This window comes from Giraffa tippelskirchi, chromosome 3, assembly GCF_054371585.1.
Source record: "Giraffa tippelskirchi isolate mGirTip1 chromosome 3, T2T-mGirTip1v1.2.pri, whole genome shotgun sequence".
Lineage (NCBI taxonomy): Eukaryota > Metazoa > Chordata > Mammalia > Artiodactyla > Giraffidae > Giraffa > Giraffa tippelskirchi.
The window spans coordinates 50,541,860-50,561,078 of NC_137277.1; the positions used below are offsets into that span (position 1 = coordinate 50,541,860).

At 41.3% G+C, this 19,219-nt stretch overlaps 1 protein-coding gene across 4 annotated transcripts in view; it reads left to right on the top strand.

Annotated features, from left to right (window-relative positions):
- PPM1D (protein phosphatase, Mg2+/Mn2+ dependent 1D) overlaps positions 1 to 8,409 on the top strand; it is a 60,001-nt gene extending 51,592 nt beyond the window's left edge. For all 4 annotated transcript variants that reach the window (XM_081585012.1, XM_081585015.1, XM_081585013.1 and 1 more), the window contains one exon: positions 6,929 to 8,409. In XM_081585012.1, coding sequence (XP_081441138.1) covers positions 6,929 to 7,486 — 558 coding nt within the window. In that variant the 3' untranslated portion in view covers positions 7,487 to 8,409. The remainder of the gene's footprint in view (positions 1 to 6,928) is intronic.
- Positions 8,410 to 19,219: the final 10,810 nt, after the last annotated feature.

A 19,219-nucleotide genomic window follows, 5' to 3' on the forward strand; every position in this document is an offset into this window, starting at 1 on the left:
TGTTAATCTGTGGATTGGCATTAGTAAAATTGTACAGAAATTATACCAACGAATAAGTTTTAAAACATTTTTTAAAGATTTACTTTTGGCTGTCCTGGGTCTTTGTTGCTGTGCAGGCTTTCTCTAGTTGCAGCAAGCAGGAACTACTCTTTGTTGCGGTGTGTGGGCTTTTTATCGCAGTGGCTTCTCTTGTTGCAGAGCGCAGGCTCTAGGCACATGAGCTTCAGTAGTTTTGGCTCATGGACTTAATTCTTGCGGCATGTGGGGTCTTACCAGACCCAGGATGGAACCCTGTCCCCTGCATTGGCAGGCAGATTCTTAACCACTAGACCACCAGGGGAGCCCTTTAAAACATATTTTAAAATTCTGAAAAATAATGATCTGATAATTATACTAAAGTAAAGATTAGGAGATTTATGTATGGACTGACTTCTGTGTAGGCATGGTTATTTGTTAACCATTTAGCCACACCTAAATGTGAAAAAATATTTAGAGTCATTCAGAATAATCACTATTGTAGGCTCTGGCCTAACAAATGAATAAAGACAGATTTATGCTCAAGAGATTGTGTTTTGTTTTGTTTTGTTTCTTTTATCTTAGTTAACCATGGCTAATCATTAGTATCTCTGATTTATTTCATTGTTATAATAATAATCCTGTGTTTAGTAGCATCTAGATAAATATAATGACATTTTGGTTGATTGTGAATGGTTTTTAAGACTTACCCACATTTAGATAAGGCACTTGAGACTAGGTTACCTATCTACAGACTTGTCAACTTCTGTTTGAATCGTAAGCTAAATCAGTACTCAAATCTTTGTTTTGGGACAAAAATAGTAGAAATACTTCTGTTTAAGTGATATATTACTATGGCACACCTTTCTTTCTCCATCTTTCTTTAGGGCAAAACTAATTTTAGCTGTTTTTTAAGTAAGCCAAGAGCTCTAGGAGGAATGAGGAAGAGAGTTCTTTCAGAGGATTAGCACTTAGTTTCAGTTGCATTCTAGGCACAATTTGTAATGAGCTATTTACTGTTGGATTGTAAATATATGGAGCTCTCAAAGTGGATCTCTGAAGTGAAACTTTGCAAGTGTGAATTTTTAGGATGTAAGCTCTCATATCACGTGTTTTACGAATATGTAAGAAGGCTTAGCAGTATCAGTTCAGTTCAGTTCAGTCACTCAGTCATGTCCGACTCTTTGCGACCCCATGAATTGCAGCACTCCAGGCCTCTGTGTCCATCACCAACTCCCGGAATCTACCCAAACCCATGTCCATCGAGTCGGTGATGCCATCCAACCATCTCATCCTCTGTTGTCCCCTTCTCCTCCTGCCCCCAATCCTACCCAGCATTAGGGTCTTTTCCAATGAGTCAACCCTTCGCATGAGGTGGCCAAAGTATTGGAGTTTCAGCTTCAACATCAGTCCTTCCAAAGAACACCCAGGATTGATCTCCTTTAGGATGGATTGATTGGATCTCCTTGCAGTCCAAGGGACTCTCAAGAATCTTCTCCAACACCACAGTTCAAAAGCATCAATTCTTTGGCGCTCAGCTTCTTCACCGTCCAACTCTCACATCCATACATGACCACTGGAAAAACCATAGCCTTGACTAGACGGACTTTTGTTGGCAAAGTAATATCTCTGCTTTTAAATATGCTATCTAGGTTGGCCATAACCTTCCTTCCAAGGAGTAAGCGTCTTTCAATTTCATGGCTGCAATCACCATCAGCAGTGATTTTGGAGCCCCCAAAAATAAAGTCTGACACTGTTTCCACTGTTTCCCCATCTATTTCCCATGAAGTGATGGGACCAGATGCCATGATCTGAGTTTTCTGAACGTTGAGCTTTAAGCCAACTTTTTCACTCTCCTCTTTCACTTTCATCAAGAGGCTCTTTAGTTCTTCTTCACTTTCTGCCGTAAGGGTGGTGTCATCTGCATATATGAGGTTATTGATATTTCTCCCGGCAATCTTGATTCCAGATTGTGTTTCTTCCAGCCCAGCGTTTCTCATGATGTACTCTGCATATAAGTTAAATAAGCAGGGTGACAATATACAGCCTTGACATACTCCTTTTCCTATTTGGAACCAGTCTGTTGTTCCATGTCCAGTTCTAACTGTTGCTTCCTGACCTGCATACAGGTTTCTCAAGAGACAGGTCAGATGGTCTGGCATTCCCATCTCTTTTAGAATTTTCCACAGTTTATTGTGATCCACACAGTCAAAGGCTTTGGCATAGTCAATAAAGCAGAAATAGATGTTTTTCTGGAATTCTCTTGCTTTTTCGATGATCCATCGGATGTTGGCCATTTGATCTCTGGTTCCTCTGCCTTTTCTAAAACCAGCTTGAACATCTGGAAGTTCACGGTTCACGTATTGCTGAAGCCTGGCTTGGAGAATTTTGAGCATTACTTTACTAGCATGTGAGATGAGTGCAATTGTGCGGTAGTTTGAGCATTCTTTGGCATTGCCTTTCTTTGGGATTGGAACGAAAACTGACCTTTTCCAGTCCTGTGGCCACTGCTGAGTTTTCCAAATTTGCTGGCATATCGAGTACAGCACTTTCACAGTATCATCTTTCAGGATTTGAAATAGCTCAACTGGAATTCCATCACCTCCACTAGCTTTGTTCGTAGTGATGCTTTCTAAGGCCCACTTGACTTCACATTCCAGGATGTCTGGCTCTAGGTGAGTGATCACACCATCGTGATTATCTGGGTCTTGAAGATCTTTTTTGTACAGTTCTTCTGTGTATTCTTGCCACCTCTTCTGCTTCTGTTAGGTCCATACCATTTCTGTCCTTTTATCGAACCTATCTTTGCATGAAATGTTCCTTTGGTATCTCTTATTTTCTTGAAGAGATCTCTAGTCTTTCCCAATCTGTTGTTTTCCTCTATTTCTTTGCACTGATCGCTGAGGAAGGCTTTCTTATCTCTCCTTGCTGTTCTTTGGAACTCTGCATTCAGATGGGAATATCTTTCCTTTTCTCCTTTGCTTTTCACTTCTCTTCTCTTCCCAGCTATCTGTAAGGCCTCCTCAGACAGCCATTTTGCTTTTTTGCATTTCTTTTCCCTGGGGATTGTCTTGATCCCTGTCTCCTGTACAATGTCATGAACCTCTGTCCATAGTTCATCAGGCACTCTGTTTATCAGATCTAGTCCTTTAAATCTGTTTGTCACTTCTACTGTATACTCATAATGGATTTGATCTAGGTCATACCTGAATGGACTAGTGGTTTCCCTACTTTCTTCAATTTAAGTCTGAATTTGGCAATAAGGGGTTCATGATCTGAGCCACAGTCCGTTCCTGGTCTTGTTTTTGCTGACTGTATAGAGCCTCTCCATCTTTGGCTGCAAAGAATATAATCAATCTGATTTTGGTGTTGACCATCTGGTGATGTCCACGTGTTGAGTTTTCTCTTGTGTTGTTGCAAGAAGGTGTTTGCTATGACCAGTGCATTCTCTTGGCAAAACTCTATTAGCCTTTGCCCTGCTTCATTCTGTACTCCAAGGCCAAATTTGCCTGTTACGCCAGGTGTTTCTTGACTTCCTACTTTTGCATTCCAGTCCCCTATAATGAAAAGGACATCTTTTTTGGGTGTTAGTTCTAGAAGGTCTTGTAGGTCTTCATAGAACTGTTCAAGTTCAGCTTCTTCGGCGTTACTGGTCAGGGCATAGACTTGGATTACCATGATATTGAATGGTTTGCCTTGGAAACGAACAGAGATCATTCTATCGTTTTTGAGATTGCATCCAAGTACTGCCTTTCGGACTGTTTTGTTGACCATGATGGCTACTCCATTTCTTCTAAGGGATTCTTGCCCACTGCTGCTGCTGCTGCTAAGTCGCTTCAGTCGTGTCCGACTCTGTGCGACCCCGTAGACGGCAGCCCACCAGGCTCCGCTGTGCCTGGGATTCTCCAGGCAAGAATACTGGAGTGGGTTGCCATTTCCTTCTCCAGTGCATGAAAGGGAAAAGTGAAAGTGAAGTCGCTCAGTCATGTCCGACTCAGCGACCCCATGGACTGTAGCCTACCAGGCTCCTCCGTCCATGGGATTTTCCAGGCAAGAGTACTGGAGTGGGGTGCCATTGCCTTCTCCGTTCTTGCCCACAGTAGTAGATATAATGGTCATTTGAGTTAAATTCACCCATTCCAGTCCATCTTAGTTCGCTGATTCCTAGAATGTCAACTTTCACTCTTGCCATCTCCTGTTTGACCACTTTCAGTTTGCCTTGATTCGTGGACCTAACATTCCAGGTTCCTATGCAATATTGCTCTTTACAGCATCGGACTTTGCGTCTATCACCAGTCACATCCACAGCTGGGTATCGTTTTTGCTTTGGCTCCATCCTGTCATTCTTTCTGGAGTTATTTCTCCACTGATCTCCAGTAGCATATTGGGCACCTACTGACCTGGGGAGTTCATCTTTCAGTGTCCTATCTTTTTGCATTTTCATACTGTTCATGGGGTTCTCAAGGCAAGAATACTGAAGTGGTTTGCCATGCCCTTCTCCAGTGGACCACATTCTGTCAGACCTCTCCACCATGATTCATCCGTCTTGGTTGGCCCCACACGGCATGGCTTAGTTTCATTGAGATAGACAAGGCTGTGTTCCCTGTGATCAGATTAGCTAGTTTTCTGTAATTTTAGTTTCATTGTGTCTGCCCTTTGATGCCCTCTTGCAACACTTACCGTCTTACTTGGGTTTCTCTTACCTTGGACGTGGAGTATTTCTTCTCGGCTGCTCCAGCAAAGTGCAGCCGTTGCTCCTTACCTTGGACAAGGGGTATCTACTCACGACGGCCCCTCCTGACCTTGAATGTGGAGTAACTCCTCTCGGCCCTCCTGTGCCCACGCAGCCCCTGCTCCTTGGGCCTGGGGTAACTCCTCTCACCTCCGCCCCCAGCCCCCGGCCCGGCCTGGCCCCTGTTGGCCGCCGCCCCCGGCCCGGCCGACAGGGGCTTAGCAGTATAGGTGGTAATTAATCTGGGATGAGTCTCAGAAGTCTAAGCGGTGGGCTGCAGTGTATTCCTGTAGAATGCCAATAAAAAGAGAAGGAAATGGAAAAGTTAAAGGAATAAGTAGGGGAAGAAAAGCCAGTGCACCTGTGGTATCAGAATAATAGTTTGTGAGTTTAAAAAGAACACAGCACATCAGAAATTACAATATGTTGTGTTAACTCTGAAATCATCCCATTGTTTTTCTTTTGTAAAGAAATTCCACCTAATGTCTAAACCTTGTTGTACAAGCTGGAGCAGTTATGTTCTATTCCTATAAGTGGCCTGACTAGTATCTTTTTTTCTTGTCCCTAAATTAGTAGTGTGCTTGTTTGGTAGTAGGAAGTCTTCTGTCTATAGAATTTAAGGAAGTCTTCTGTCTATAGAATTTATCTGGTGCCTGGTCTTGTTGCAAATCCTTTTTCTATATTAGAGAAAGATGAACTTTTAGTCTACAGTTACTTATGGTGAGGTATAGTTTTCTGTGATCAGTCAGTACATGCTTGTGATCAGGGTAGGCACTGGAATCAACCTAATGCAGAGGGGATAAGTTCACAGACAGGTTGTCGTTGATATTGCTGAAAGCCACATGTGAATATTCTAGAATAGAGACTGTTCTGTTATCCATTCTCAACACCGTTACTTCGAAATAAGATTGCTGCCCAACATCTAGTCAGTGTTAAAACAGATAAGAACTGGGCTTTCCATAAACCATGCAATGTAAAATAAATAAATGAACCAGTGAACCCAGAAAGAAAGAAATATTCTTAGTTTTTTTTTTTTCTTAAGGGTCTTTCCTGATGGTCCAGTGGCTAAGACTTCAGGCTCCCAATGCAGGGGACCTGGGTTCAATCTCTGGTCAGGGAACTAAATCGCACATGCTGTAGCTAAGAGTTTGCATGTCGCAGCTAAGAGTTCGCATGTCACAACCATTCTGCATGCTGCAACTAAAACAGAACAGCCAAATAAATAAATAAAAGCATTTTTAAAAAGCATAGCAGTATTCTATTTGGGGCAGTACTACATTAGGAACTTCAGAGTTTCTCATCTCTGGCCTCCAGTGTACCTAAAGTCGGTTTATTTTTCTTAGTAAAGCGTGTTCATGTTTATGGTTAAATTGAAATGCTTTTAGATTCCTACAGTTTCCCTTTTTCTTCTTAATTCTAGAAACATTAAAGGAAACATTACTTTTATAAATATACTTTTTTATAAAGCACTTTTTCAAAAGGTGTTTATTTCTAGGGAATTTTATATCAGAAGGTGACTAGTAATATATCTTTATTTACCATTCTAAATACAAAAGGGTTTACTTAGGCTTTTCAGAAAATATTTTAATAAATTTGATTTGATTGAAGGAGGAAAAATTGAGGGAAATGATACACACTTGGGGAAGAGGAAGTATTTATTCTTAAAATTTGTCCTTGAGAAAGTTATATTAAAATAGTGGAAGATTTTTATTTGATAGGAAGAATGTTCTTGTCTGGAGATGGGAGGATATTCTGAAAACATTTAGATTTGGGGCACTACACCTAATGTAGTGCATATCTGTACCTCCTTGTGAAGCTTTTAAGAAACAACACCTGAAAGTTCCCTATGATTTTCGTTTGTATCTTTGCAAGTTGCCCTAGCCATACTTAGCATATTCCCTTATATCCTATTTTCTCAAATCCCAGAACAGCATCTAGTGTTCAGGAGATGGGTGCAAAGCAACAGTCTGAATTTCCATTGTGACAGAATTGCTTTAATGTTGCACTTTACATTTTCCACACTACTAAATATTCAGAAATTAAAAATAGAAAGTAGGAAATAAACCCCCCAAGTAAACAATTTTGTTATTTATTCTAATGAAATCCTTTCATTTCCCCAATGATTAAGCTGAATTCTAGGATAAATTATTTCTCACTTGGTCTTACCTTCTTGTTTTTCAGTCCCTGGAGGAGGACCCATGGCCAAGGCTGAACTCCAAGGACCATATACCTGCCCTTGTTCGTAGTAATGCCTTCTCAGAGAATTATTTAGAAGTCCCACCTGAGATAGCACGAGGGAATGTCCAGGCTGCAGTCATATCCTCAAAAGATCCAGAGCCACTAGAAGAAAATTGCACTAAAGCCCTGACTTTAAGGATACATGATTCTTTGAATAATAGCCTGTCCATTGGCCTGGTGCCTACCAATTCAACAAACACCATCATGGACCAAAAAAATGTGAAGATATCGACCCCAGGTCAAATGAAAGCCCAAGAAGTTGAAAGAACCCCTCCGGCAAATTTCAAAAGGACATTAGAAGAATCCAACTCTGGCCCTCTTATGAAGAAGCACAGACGGAATGGTTTAAGTCGTAGTAGTGGTGCTCAGCCTGCAAGCCTCCCCACAACCTCCCAGCGTAAGAACTCTGTGAAACTTACCATGCGACGCAGACTCAGGGGCCAGAAGAAAATTGGAAATCCTTTACTTCACCAGCACAGAAAAACTGTTTGTGTTTGCTGAAATATGTCTGGAAATTTTTTCCAAACTTCTTAAGAGGGCTTTTTTGAATTTGGTGCCGAAGTTGAACTTTTTTTAAGGGGACAAAATAAAAATAGTATGAGTTTTACTTTTTGGAATTCAACAATTTTAGCCTGGCCTTGTACTTGCTTGTATTATAAATGTGAATTTTTTAGATGTTAGGGTGTAAGTTGCTGTAAAATGTATGTAAATTTGTATCCTTCACACAAACTCAGTCTCTTACTCTGATACACAGTAAATGTAACAACAGGGCTAAAGGTTTAAAAAAAAACGAAATAATCTATTAGATTTTAGAAATACATTAAAACTTTTAAAAATGCTTATTAAGGAATTTGTATGTCACTTGTGATGAAAACTACACAACTTTTTAAAGTAAATTATTAAGCAAACTGGAAAAGTGATGTATTTTCATAGTGACCTGTGTCCCACTTAATGTTTCTTAGAGACAGCTAGTGTCTTTTTAAAATTATTTTTTATTTCTAATTTCATAATCCAGAACTAAATTTTTCATAGAAGCCGAAGTGTTGAGCCATGCAAAAGTAGCTGGGTGTTAGTCTCCTTGTCCTAATTAAAATACTATGCAGTATCTCTTATTTCATTCAGTAGCATTTTTTCTAAAACATTAACCATCAGATTTGCCCACCAGATCTTTGAAGTAGAAGGAGATTTGTTTGCCTAAAGAGATGCCCTTTTCAATCATCCCAGACATTCAGTGGCATTAATAAGTCTTAAAGTAGTTATATCCTCTTCTCGTGTTTGCATAAAATATGTGAAGTTTTTCTTGCTATTTCAATAATGGATGGTGCTGCTAATTCCCAACATTTCTTAAATTATTTTATATTTCATACAGTTTTCATTGATTATATGGATATGTTTGTTCATCTAATAAATCAGTGAACTGTTAACTGATGTTGCTGAATTATTGTTATTGGTTTGTTTTAATGATATATATTAACTTTGTGTTATGCCATGATCAAGCTTTAGAATAACAACTTAAAATGTATGTAATGTTCACTTTTGCACTCTTTAATTTAACGGAGAGTTCATCAACTCAGGCTAAATATCCAACAATAAGAATATGATTAGGTCAGTTATGGTTTGTAAGTTATGGTTTGTAAGAATTTGATGAAATATTGTGTAGCAATTGAAAGTGAATAAAACTGTATTATTTGAAAAAACTAAAAGAAACTAATACTGAAATACTAAGAGTATGTCGTTTTGGGGTGATGAGTTGTTTAACAAAGAGAACTTTTTAGAATGTATGAATTTAGAATAGGACTCTAAATGAGACATTGAAGAGTTAATTCACGCATTCAACATTGACCATGCACCTACAGTATGCTAGGAACTGTGCAGTTGGAAGCATACTAGTTGTCTGTAAGAGGATTAATTGAGAACAAGTGCTCCAGGTGAAACATTAATTTTGGCCAGTTTTTCAAGACTAGAGATAGATCCTGGTGGCTCAGACAGTAAAGAGTCTGCCTGCAACGCAGGAAACCCAGGTTCGATCCCTGGGTCAGGAAGATCCCCTGGAGAAGGAAATGGCAACCCCCTCCAGTATTCTTGCCTGGAGAATCCCATGGACAGAGGAGCCTGACAAGCTACAGTTGATGGGGTTGCAAAGAGGTGGATATGACTGAGCGACTAACACTTTCAATTTTTTTTCAAGACTTGAGTTTGTTTTTCAGATCTTTCCGAGATAATGACATAGCAAGTAGCAAACACTTTTGGACTCACTTTTTTGTGAACGATTTTTCCATCTTTATTTTTCAGATCAACTTTTGAAAGTAAAAATGTCTGAATTTTTCCTAGATTATATTTTTAGTATAATAGAGTCCAGTTTCATACCATACTAGTAGCTATTAATACTATAAACATTTTTGGTTTGAGATACATAACTGAAAGGTAAAATTAACTCTTTTTTTTTTTTGGTATGTGTTCTAGGGCTGTTTTTAGGCCTGTTCTTTAAGGAGGTAAAGATGTCATGCAATCGAAAATAATGTTTTAATGTTTCTATTTTTATTAAATTTTATTTGCTTATCACATATAGATCAGTAGTGTAATGCATGATGGAAACTTCATAATGTATAAAATGGGTACATAATGAATATACCCTCACTTTAGTCCTCAGGGTAGCCAACAAGTCTACACAAAGACATACAGTTATACATGTATTTTTCTCTTAATATTATATCTTGAAGATTTTTCCATATCAGAACATCACAGAGCCTCCTCATTCTTTAGTATTCTACCCTGGCTATGTTATTTAACTAACTGGGTCTTCCCAGGTGGTTCTTGTAATGCAGGAGACGAGAGTCTGATTCCTGGGTCGGGAAGATCCAGTGGAGAAGGAAATGACAACCCACTCCAATATTGTCTCAGAAATCCCATGGACAGAGGAGCCAGCAGGCTGCAGTCTGTGACTTCACAAGAGTCGGACATGACTTAGTGACTAAACAACTACTACTTAACCATGTCCACTGAAAGGAAAACAAACACAATTTCTTCCTTTACTGTAGGTGCCAGATGTGTGGGTTTTCCTACACCAAGAAATGCTCCAATAAATACTCTGCAGATACCAACTGGGTATCCTACAATTTATTGTAACACTATCCATCTGATCCCACAAGGGCTCAGTCTCATAGTGCTGCGTGCACTTAAGATACCAATTGCAATTCCCAGATTGTCACCTACATTTCTCCTTTGTTGTTCAGTCACTAAGTTGTGTCCAATTCTTTGCGACCCCATGGACTGCAGCATGCCAGGCTTCCCTGTCTTTCAGTATCTCCCGGACTTTGCTCAAACTCACGTCCATTGAGTTGGTGATGCCATCTATCTCATCCTCTTGTTGTCCCCTTCTCCTGCCCTTCATCTTTCCCATCATCAGGGCCTTTTCCAATGAGTCAGTTCTTTGCATCAGGCCAAAGTATTGGGGCTTCAGCATCAGTCTTTCCTATGAATATTCAGGACTGATTTACTTTAGGATTGACTAGTTTGAGCTCCTTGCTGTCCAAGGGATTCTCAAGAGTCTTCTCGAGCACCACAGTTCAAAAGCATCATTTCTTCAGTGCTCAGCCTTTTTTGTGGTCTGACTCACATCCGTAATAGCTACTGGAAAAACCGTAGCTTTGACTATAGGGACCTTTGAGGTGGTTGTGGCACAGGTTGCTGCGAGCTCTTCCTGTGCCAGACCCTTAGTGACCCTTGGAACAAGGAGGGTGAGGGTCCTGAGGCCTTTTCCCTCCGGTGCTGGATTTCTCGGAGCCTTTGCTAGCCAGGCCTCGTGGCCGCCTCCATGAAAACCACTCCGGGTGCAGCTCCATGCGGGCCGGCTGTACTGTGCCCTTGGGCCAGATGATGGCCAAGAAGCGCTGCTGAGGGCCCCCACTCTCCATATCCTCTGCTTTCCAAGCCCCCCAGGCCTGCCCTGCTGCCTGCCAGGCCACGAACACCGGCTGCACCGGCTACCAAGTCTTCTCCGTCAGCTCCATGGCCGCCAGAACTGAGATAGCCAAGTGTCTCGGTGCTGAATTGGGGGAAGTCTATGGTTTATCGAGAGCAACAGAGCCTCTAGTCTAATAAAACATGGTCCACTGGAGAGGAGAATGGCAAACCACTTCAGCGTTCTTGCCTGGAGAACCCCATGAACAGTATGAAAAGGCAAAAAGATACTACATTTCTACTGGCTGGTATAAATCAGTGTTCCCACAATCACCATCTCAGGTTTGAAGCTTTGCTACAACAGCAAAGGCAACTGTGTTCACTGGTTTATCATATAATAAAGGCTATAGATGAACAGATGAAGAAACATCAGGGAAGCCCAGAAGGGTCCTAAGTGTAGGAGGTTCTGTCCCAAGGATTCGGGTTGCACCACCCTCCTAGAAAGTTATGACCAACCTAGACAGCATATTAAAAAGCAGTGACATTACTTTGCCAACAAAGGTCTGTCTAGTCAAGGCTGTGGTTTTTCCAGTAGTCATGTATGGATGTGAGAGTTGGACTATAAAGAAAGCTGAGTGCCAAAGAATTGATGCTTTTGAACTGTGGTGTTGGAGAAGACTCTTGAGAGTCCCTTGGACTGCAAGGAGATCCAACCAGTCCATCCTAAAGGAAATCAGTCCTGAACATTCATTGGAAGGACTGATGCTGAAACTGAAGCTCCAATACTTTGGCCACCTCATGAGAAGAGTTGACTCATTTGAAAAGACCCTGATGCCGGGAAAGATTGAGGGCAGGAGGAGAAGGGGACAACAGAGGATGAGATGGTTGGATGGCATCACCGACTCAATGGACGTGAGTTTGGGTAAACTCCGGGAGCTGGTGTTGGACAGGGAAGCCTGGTGTGCTGCAGTCCATGGGGCTGCAAAGAGTCAGACACGACTGAGAGGCTGAACTGAACCCTCCTAGTGCATGAGTATGTGAATCAACCTGGAAGCACTCCAAAGCCCACAGTCCAGGGATTTTCAGGGAGGCTTCATTATATAGGCATGATCAATTATTATCTCAATCTCCAGCCTCTTCTCCCAGGAGGATGCTAGTGCTGTTACCGAACTCAGGTTCTGCTGCTTGCTGCTTGAAAACTGATAATCAAGAGACGAGTGTTCGTTGGAAAGGAAAAGTTGATTTATTCAGGACGTCAGCAACCTGGGAGAAGGCTGACTATAGAGTCGAAAAGCCAACTCCGAAGATTCTGCTTGACCATGAAAGTTAACGGAGAATCAAATTTGAGGAGGAGGGATAAGTGTCTTCTTTATCATCCCCTGTGCAGACTTTCTTCTGATTGGTCAGTGGTGAGGTAGAAGGTTCCAGGAATCTTGTGCTCAGCCTTAAGATACCATTCTCCACCCGGGTGGGGCCTCATTCCTACTGAAGGACTCAGGATATTGTTATATGCCTTGAGGAGGAACCAGGACCCTGCCCCGCAGCGGCACTATTATTATTTCTTGACTGTTCCTCCTTTGTTTCTGCTTCCCCTCCCTTCCCTGATAATAAGCACCTGTTTAAATCTGCAGAACTCAGGGAAGGTCAGGAGGCTGAATGAACCCTGTTTACAAGAAATGGGGGACACGGAAAGGAGTGTATCAGAGGGTATGTATCAGGTAGTTATATATGCCCCTTGGGGAGGAACTAGGACTCTTTCATCACTGAACTATTGTATCTTGACTGCTTTCCCATTGTTCCTGTATTCCCTTACTTTCTTAAATGTCATTAGTTACTGATACCTGTTCAAGGGCACGCATTGCAGCCAGGCTTAGATTACAAAATGGCTTGGGCCAAAACTGCTTCTCTTCTGTCAAGAAAACCAGGCCTGGTTCTCTTTCTCCAGGGACTCCCTACCCTTTCTGTTCTTTGTATCCTTTCTTTTCTGAGATTTTTTTTTTTCCATTCATGTCAAGAGTGTTCATAATTGCTTGCAAGAGCATTTGTGTAATTTTTCTTTAAAGTGTCAGATATGATTCTTTGTCATTTAAGTATTGGCATCTGTTGATTTTTGCATGTGAATTGAGATTTTTCCTGGTTCTTTGTATACCGTGTAATTAAAAAAAAAATTTATTTTTGGCTGTGCTGGGTCTTCACTGCTATGCATGGGCTTTCTCTAGTTGCAGCAAACGGGGGTACTCGTCCTTGTGGTGTGCAGACTTCTCATTGTGGTGGCTTCTCTTGGTGCAGAGCATGACCTCTAGAGTGCATGGGGTTCAGTAGTTGCTGCATATGGGCTCAGTAGCTGCAGCTCGAAGGCTACAGCGCGCAGGCTCAGTAGCTGTGGCACACTGGGTCCTGGACCAGGGATTGAACTGGTGTCTCCTGCATTGCAAGGTGGACTCCCAACCGCTGGGCCATGGAAACCCCTACCATGTAATTTTGGATTATATCTCAGATACTTAACTATTATGACACTTTATTTAGCTCTTATGGAGATCATTGATATTTTTGTTTTAATAGGCAATCAATCTGGTTAATTCATGCTGTTACAGCAAAGAAAGTGGGGCACAAGAGAATGGTCACTTGCCACGTCTCAGGCAAGTCCCTAGGATGGCTGCTAAATGTGGGTTCTTGGCTTCATGAGGGAAAAAACTCAAGAGCCATAGTAGAATGAAAGGTTTATTCAGGGAGATACTCCACAGACAGAAAATGGGCCATTTCAGAAGGTGGGAGGTTGTCAGTTTTTATTAGGGTGGGTAATTTCAAAGGACAATGAGTGATAGGATTATTCCAACTGTTTTGGGGAAGGGGCAGGGATTTCCAGGAATTGGGCCACTGCCCACTTTTTAGCCTTTTATGGCCAGCCTTGGAACTGTCATGGTGTCTTTGAGCAAGTCATTTAGGTCACTGATGTATCGTGCGTGTGTGTGCTTAGTTGCTTCAAGTTGTGTCCGACTCTGGGACCTGTGGACTGTAGCCCACCAGGCTCCTCTGTCTGTGATATTTTCCAGGCAAGAATACTGGACTGGGTTGCCATTTCCTTCTCCAAGAGATCTTCCTGACCCAGGGATCGAACCAGCATCTCTCGTGTCCTGCATTGGCAGGCAGGCTCTTTACCATTAGCACCACCTGGGAGGACCCACTGGTGTATTACAATGAGCATATCCTGAGGCTCAAGGTCTAGTAGAAGTCAGTCATCCGCCATCTTGGACCCACCTTGGCTCTAACTAGTTTATACTGAGTCTTCAATGGCTGTCATTCTTTTAAAGGTTGTACCCTCCCCATTCCTGTCTCAATGCTGCATATTTTAACACACCTTCTGTGGTTTCAATGTCGATTCATTTTCCAAATCCTTTGCCATTGTGTGATTTGATCTGTCCCTTGTGTGTATCACCCAGGGGCTACTTGGGGACCTGGGCAGTGATCTATCTGCCAGTTTAGTTCTTAAAGTCTCTAATATGCTGATTAGGATAAGATTCATGCCTAATGTATTCAGTGGGATCACTTCCCAGAGCTGCCCCCTCTCTAGAGTCTCCATGGTACTTTCCCTTTCTTTGGGGTTCCTCTTTTTCAGGCAGAAAGCTGAGGTTCAGGGACCAGGCACTTCTATCACTGTGCCTGCATTTGGTGTTTAAATGGATTAACATCTTTGAGTCTTGGTTCTCACATGTAAAATGCAGATAATAAACTACAATGACTGGTATACAGAGCTAAATAAATGTTTCCTAATATTCAATTTTTAGCTTCTCAAAACTCTTACTACAGATTCAGTTTTCACTGATTTAAGCAATCTTTATCCAAGTTTATGTATGTGAAGGGAAAATAAATTATGCCATGGGCATCAAAAAAGAGTTGATGAAACTAATTTTTGGTCTTCAATCAATAGTTTTAATTTCAAGTATCTTTAAGTATAAATGTGTGTGTGTGTGTGTGTGTGTGTGTGTGTGTGTTGGTAAGTCGTGTCCAACTCTTTTGCCACCCCATGGACTATCGCGTGCTAGGCTCCTTTGTCCATGGAATTTCCCAGGGAAGAATACTGGGGTGGGTTGCCATTTCCTTCTCCAGCGAATCATCCCACCCCAGGAATCAAACCTGTGTCTCCTGCATTGGCAGGCAAATTCTTTACCACTGAGCCACCTGGGAAGTCCTTAAGTATAAACACCAGCTCCAAATTGTAAGATAAATTGTTAGGGTTCTGACACCTAAATTTTCCTGTTAGTGAATAGAGTCTTAAGGGGAATGGAAATGAAACACAAACAATCCCTTCTGTTAAAGAGTTTACATTTTAGCTAAATAGACAATGCAATTGTACATTAATCGAGTAGAAAATCGTTACAGAGTAGTACTAATGTGTCAAAGATAAAGGGCAACCATACTTTATGGTTTACCTTATTTTTCTTTGGCTTATTTATTTTTTCGGCCACACCATGTGGCATATGGGGCTTTAGTTCTCTGGCCAGAGATCGAATCCACACCCCTGTATTGGAAGCACAGAGTCTCAACCACTGGACCACCAGAGAAGTCTCTGTCTTAATTATTAATAGAGCCTCACTTCATGAAGCTTTTCTAGCTAGGATGACAAATTACATGACTACTTTATAGATAATAGTTTTAAGAGAATGACAAAGCAAAAGAAAATTATCACTGTATTTTCAGAAAGTAGGCTGGGCCTGAGAATGAGCAGAGTGGGCTAAAGAGATCTGTGGGTTAGGTTGAAGGGACCCAAGATAATAAACAAATACTTAGAACTTTGAATAGCAATGTGGGAAATGGTGTTTTAGAAACCACAGTTAACCGGTAATATCCAGGGCAGAAAAATGGCAGGCACTGTTGTAATTAAATAGATATGAGATGATATAACCTTGGATTATGTCGGTTTTGCAATTCTAAAGTTTAGAATTCTAATTTTTAGAGATTACCACAAACGATAGTGTGCAAAAGGTTCAGCCTAATGAATGCATCAGAGAATGCCCATGGAGTGAATAAGTAATGTACTTGTACTCAGATTTGGAGGATTTTAGAGAAATGTAATTTCTTGTTTTAATTTCATTTAATTTTTAAATTGATTTTTTAATGGGCATGTAATTGCTTTACAATGTTGTATTAGTTTCTGCTGCACAACGTGAACCAGCTATAAGTATGCATATATCCCCTCCGTCTTGAGGCTCCCTCTTACCCTCCCCAGAGAAATGTAATTCTTTTAGACATTCATTAATTTTATTTATTTACTTATTATTTTTGGCTGCACTGGGTCTTGGTTGCTGTGCACGGATTTTCTCTAGTTGTGGCGAGCAGGGGCTACTCTTCGTGGTGCTTTGGCTACTCATTGTGGTGGATTCTTGTTGCAGAGCACAGGCTCTAGGGTGCGTGGGCTTCAGTAGTTGTGGCACATGACTTAATTGCTCTGTGGAATTTTTCCAGAGCGGGGATTGAACCCATGTCCACTTCATTGGCAAGCAGATTCTTAACCACTGGACCACCAGGGAAGTCCAAAATGTAACTTTTTTAATAGACATTTTTTAAGAGCAGTTTCAGGTTCGCAGCAAAATTAGAGTGGAAAGGCACACATTTCCCATGTAAGTCCCCTGTTGTTGTTCAGCTGCTCAGTCATGTCCGACTCTTTGTGACCCCATGGACTGCAGCACGCCAGGCTTTCCTGACCTTCACCAGCTCCTGGAGCTTGCTCAAACTCATGTCCATTGAGTCGGTGATGCCATCCAGCCATCTCATCCTTTGTCGCCCCGTTCTCCTCCTGCCTTCAATCTTTTCCAGCATCAGGATCTTTTCAAATGAGTCAGCTCTTCACATCAGGGGCCCAAAGTATTGGAGCTTCAGTTTCAGCATCAGTCCTTCCAATGAATATTCAGGACTGATTTCCTTTAGGATTGACTGGTTTGATCTCCTTGCAGTCTAAGATACTCTCAAGAGTCTTCTCTGATACCACAGTTCAAAAGCATCAATTCTTTGGTGCTCAGCTTTCTTTATGGTCCAACTCTCACATCCATACATGACTACTGGAAAAACCATAGCTTTGACTATATGACCTTTGTTGGTAAAGTAATGTCTCTGCTTTTCAATAAGTCCTCCACATACAAATTCTGTTCTGAGAGCATGTTTGTAGGTCCAGTTTGTTCATAACAACTCAACTAACACAGCTGGCTATACAGTACTGTACTGTAGTATGTTTATAATACTTTTCACAGAAATAATACATATAAAGCAAACACAAAAAATAAAGACAACATTTTTAAAGTTACAGTACAGTACCTTGAAAAGTACAGTAGTGCCAGCTATATCCCCACTGCTTTCACACTTGTTTCCAGACTTGCTGGGTGTGAAATAAAGACACTGTATTACTGTATTCTATACAATACTGTGCAGTAAAGTACACAAAAGCACAACCACTTGTAGAGGATGCATGCACATGACAATGTACACCTGACAGGTGAACTAACTTACCTTATTAGACGTACAAATGCACGTTTGCATCTTTGAAAGTTCACAACTTGTAGGTTTGTATGTAGGTGATTTACAGTGTATGTTCTGCCTTAACACATGTACAATCACCCTTGCTATCAAGATGCCCAACTAGAGAGATAAAACAGATGATCATGATTTTTTTTTTACCTCTGTGTTTTTCCCTTTTTTTTTTGGCCCCTGCTCCAGGATTACAGGATCCTAGTTCCCCTGCCAGGGACTCAACCCAAACCCTTGGCAGTGAAAGCGTGGAGTCCTAACCACTGGACTGCCAGGGAATTCCTTCTTTGTTTTTCCTTACACTTGACCTACAATTAAATATTAATGTTCACCATAGTTCTATGTGAAATCAGATTATTTCACCACTGCTTAAATCACATAAGTATTGTCCAAGTGTTTTTGTGGCCAAAACAAGTGAGGCAATGGCTCGTTTGAGGCTAAAGAAAGAATTCTAATCCTACCAAACAAAAATAAAGGAGAAAATATTAACTGATCTTGATGTTTGGTTTGCTTCTGGATAGTTCCTTGACAAATCTCATAAACTTTTGATTCTGGACTGCAGGGCCATGGGATTTTAGTAATCAGTGATTTATTACCATGGGCCATTATAGCAACTGGAAGAAAACAGGACTCTAGCTTGAAGTTACTTTTACACTGAAAATGAGTTTACTAGCTGGGATTGCTCAATCCAAAGAAGAGACTATTGAAAAGTTTCTCCATGACCCAGTAATCTGAAATGACCCATGAGCTAACAATATGTACTAAGCCCCCCACAAGTCATGTTCATTCAAAAAATGATTACCACAGGATTTACCTGATGGTCGGGTTGGTTGCGAGTCTGCCTGTCAATGTAGGGGACAGGGCTCAATCCCTGGTTCGGGAAGATTCCACATGCTTGGGGCAACTAAGCCCATGTTCCACAACTACTTAGCCTGCGTTCTAGAACCCGAGAGTTGCAACTACTGAAGCCCGAGTGCTTTCGAGTCTTTGCTCCACAACAAGAGAAGCCTGCATGCTGCAACTAGGGAGTAGCCTCCATTTGCTGCAGCTAGACAAGGTCCAAACACAGCGGTGAAGACCCAGCACGGTCAAAAAGTTAAAACATGATCACCGCAAATTCTGTTTTCTATTTGAGGCTCATGAGTGAATCGAACACCATCTCTGTGGAGAAAAAAAAATGGAGTAATTAGAAATAGCTGATTTTTTTGTCGTTGTTGTTTTCTTGGTTTGCTGTAGCACTTTTCTCTCCTGGCAATGACGCATTGCTGGGGCCTAATGTTCTCACATGACAGTAGAAAACCAAGTCTGTTGTCATCTCTTAAAGAATTGAGAATTGCACACCAAAGCCTTACATAAAAGGAAGAATAAATATACAGGTGTGAATGCAAACTGTTTTCCAATTCAAGGCAGATAACAAGCCACTGTGTTCTGGCAGGAACGCTTCAATAAGAAAGGAAAGTAGGTCCTAAGGCTTGGAACTTTCTAATCCTGTAAAACTGACAAGAACTAGTTAATTTGTACACATTTCTAACTGGTTCTGAGAATTTTATTTTTTAAAAAAATATTTATTTATTCAGCTGTGTTGGGTCTTAGTTGCAGCACACAGGATCTTCATTCCATCTTGCAGTGCATAGGGTCTCTAGTTGTGGTTTGCAGACTTAGTTGCCATGCAGCATGTGGGGGTCTTAGTTCTCCAAACAGGGATCTAACCTGCGTCTCCTGCACTGCAATGAGAATTCTTAACCACTGCACCACCAAGGAAGTCCCAAGAATTTTAAATTTATTTACACCTCATAAAAATGCCACGAGGCTGAT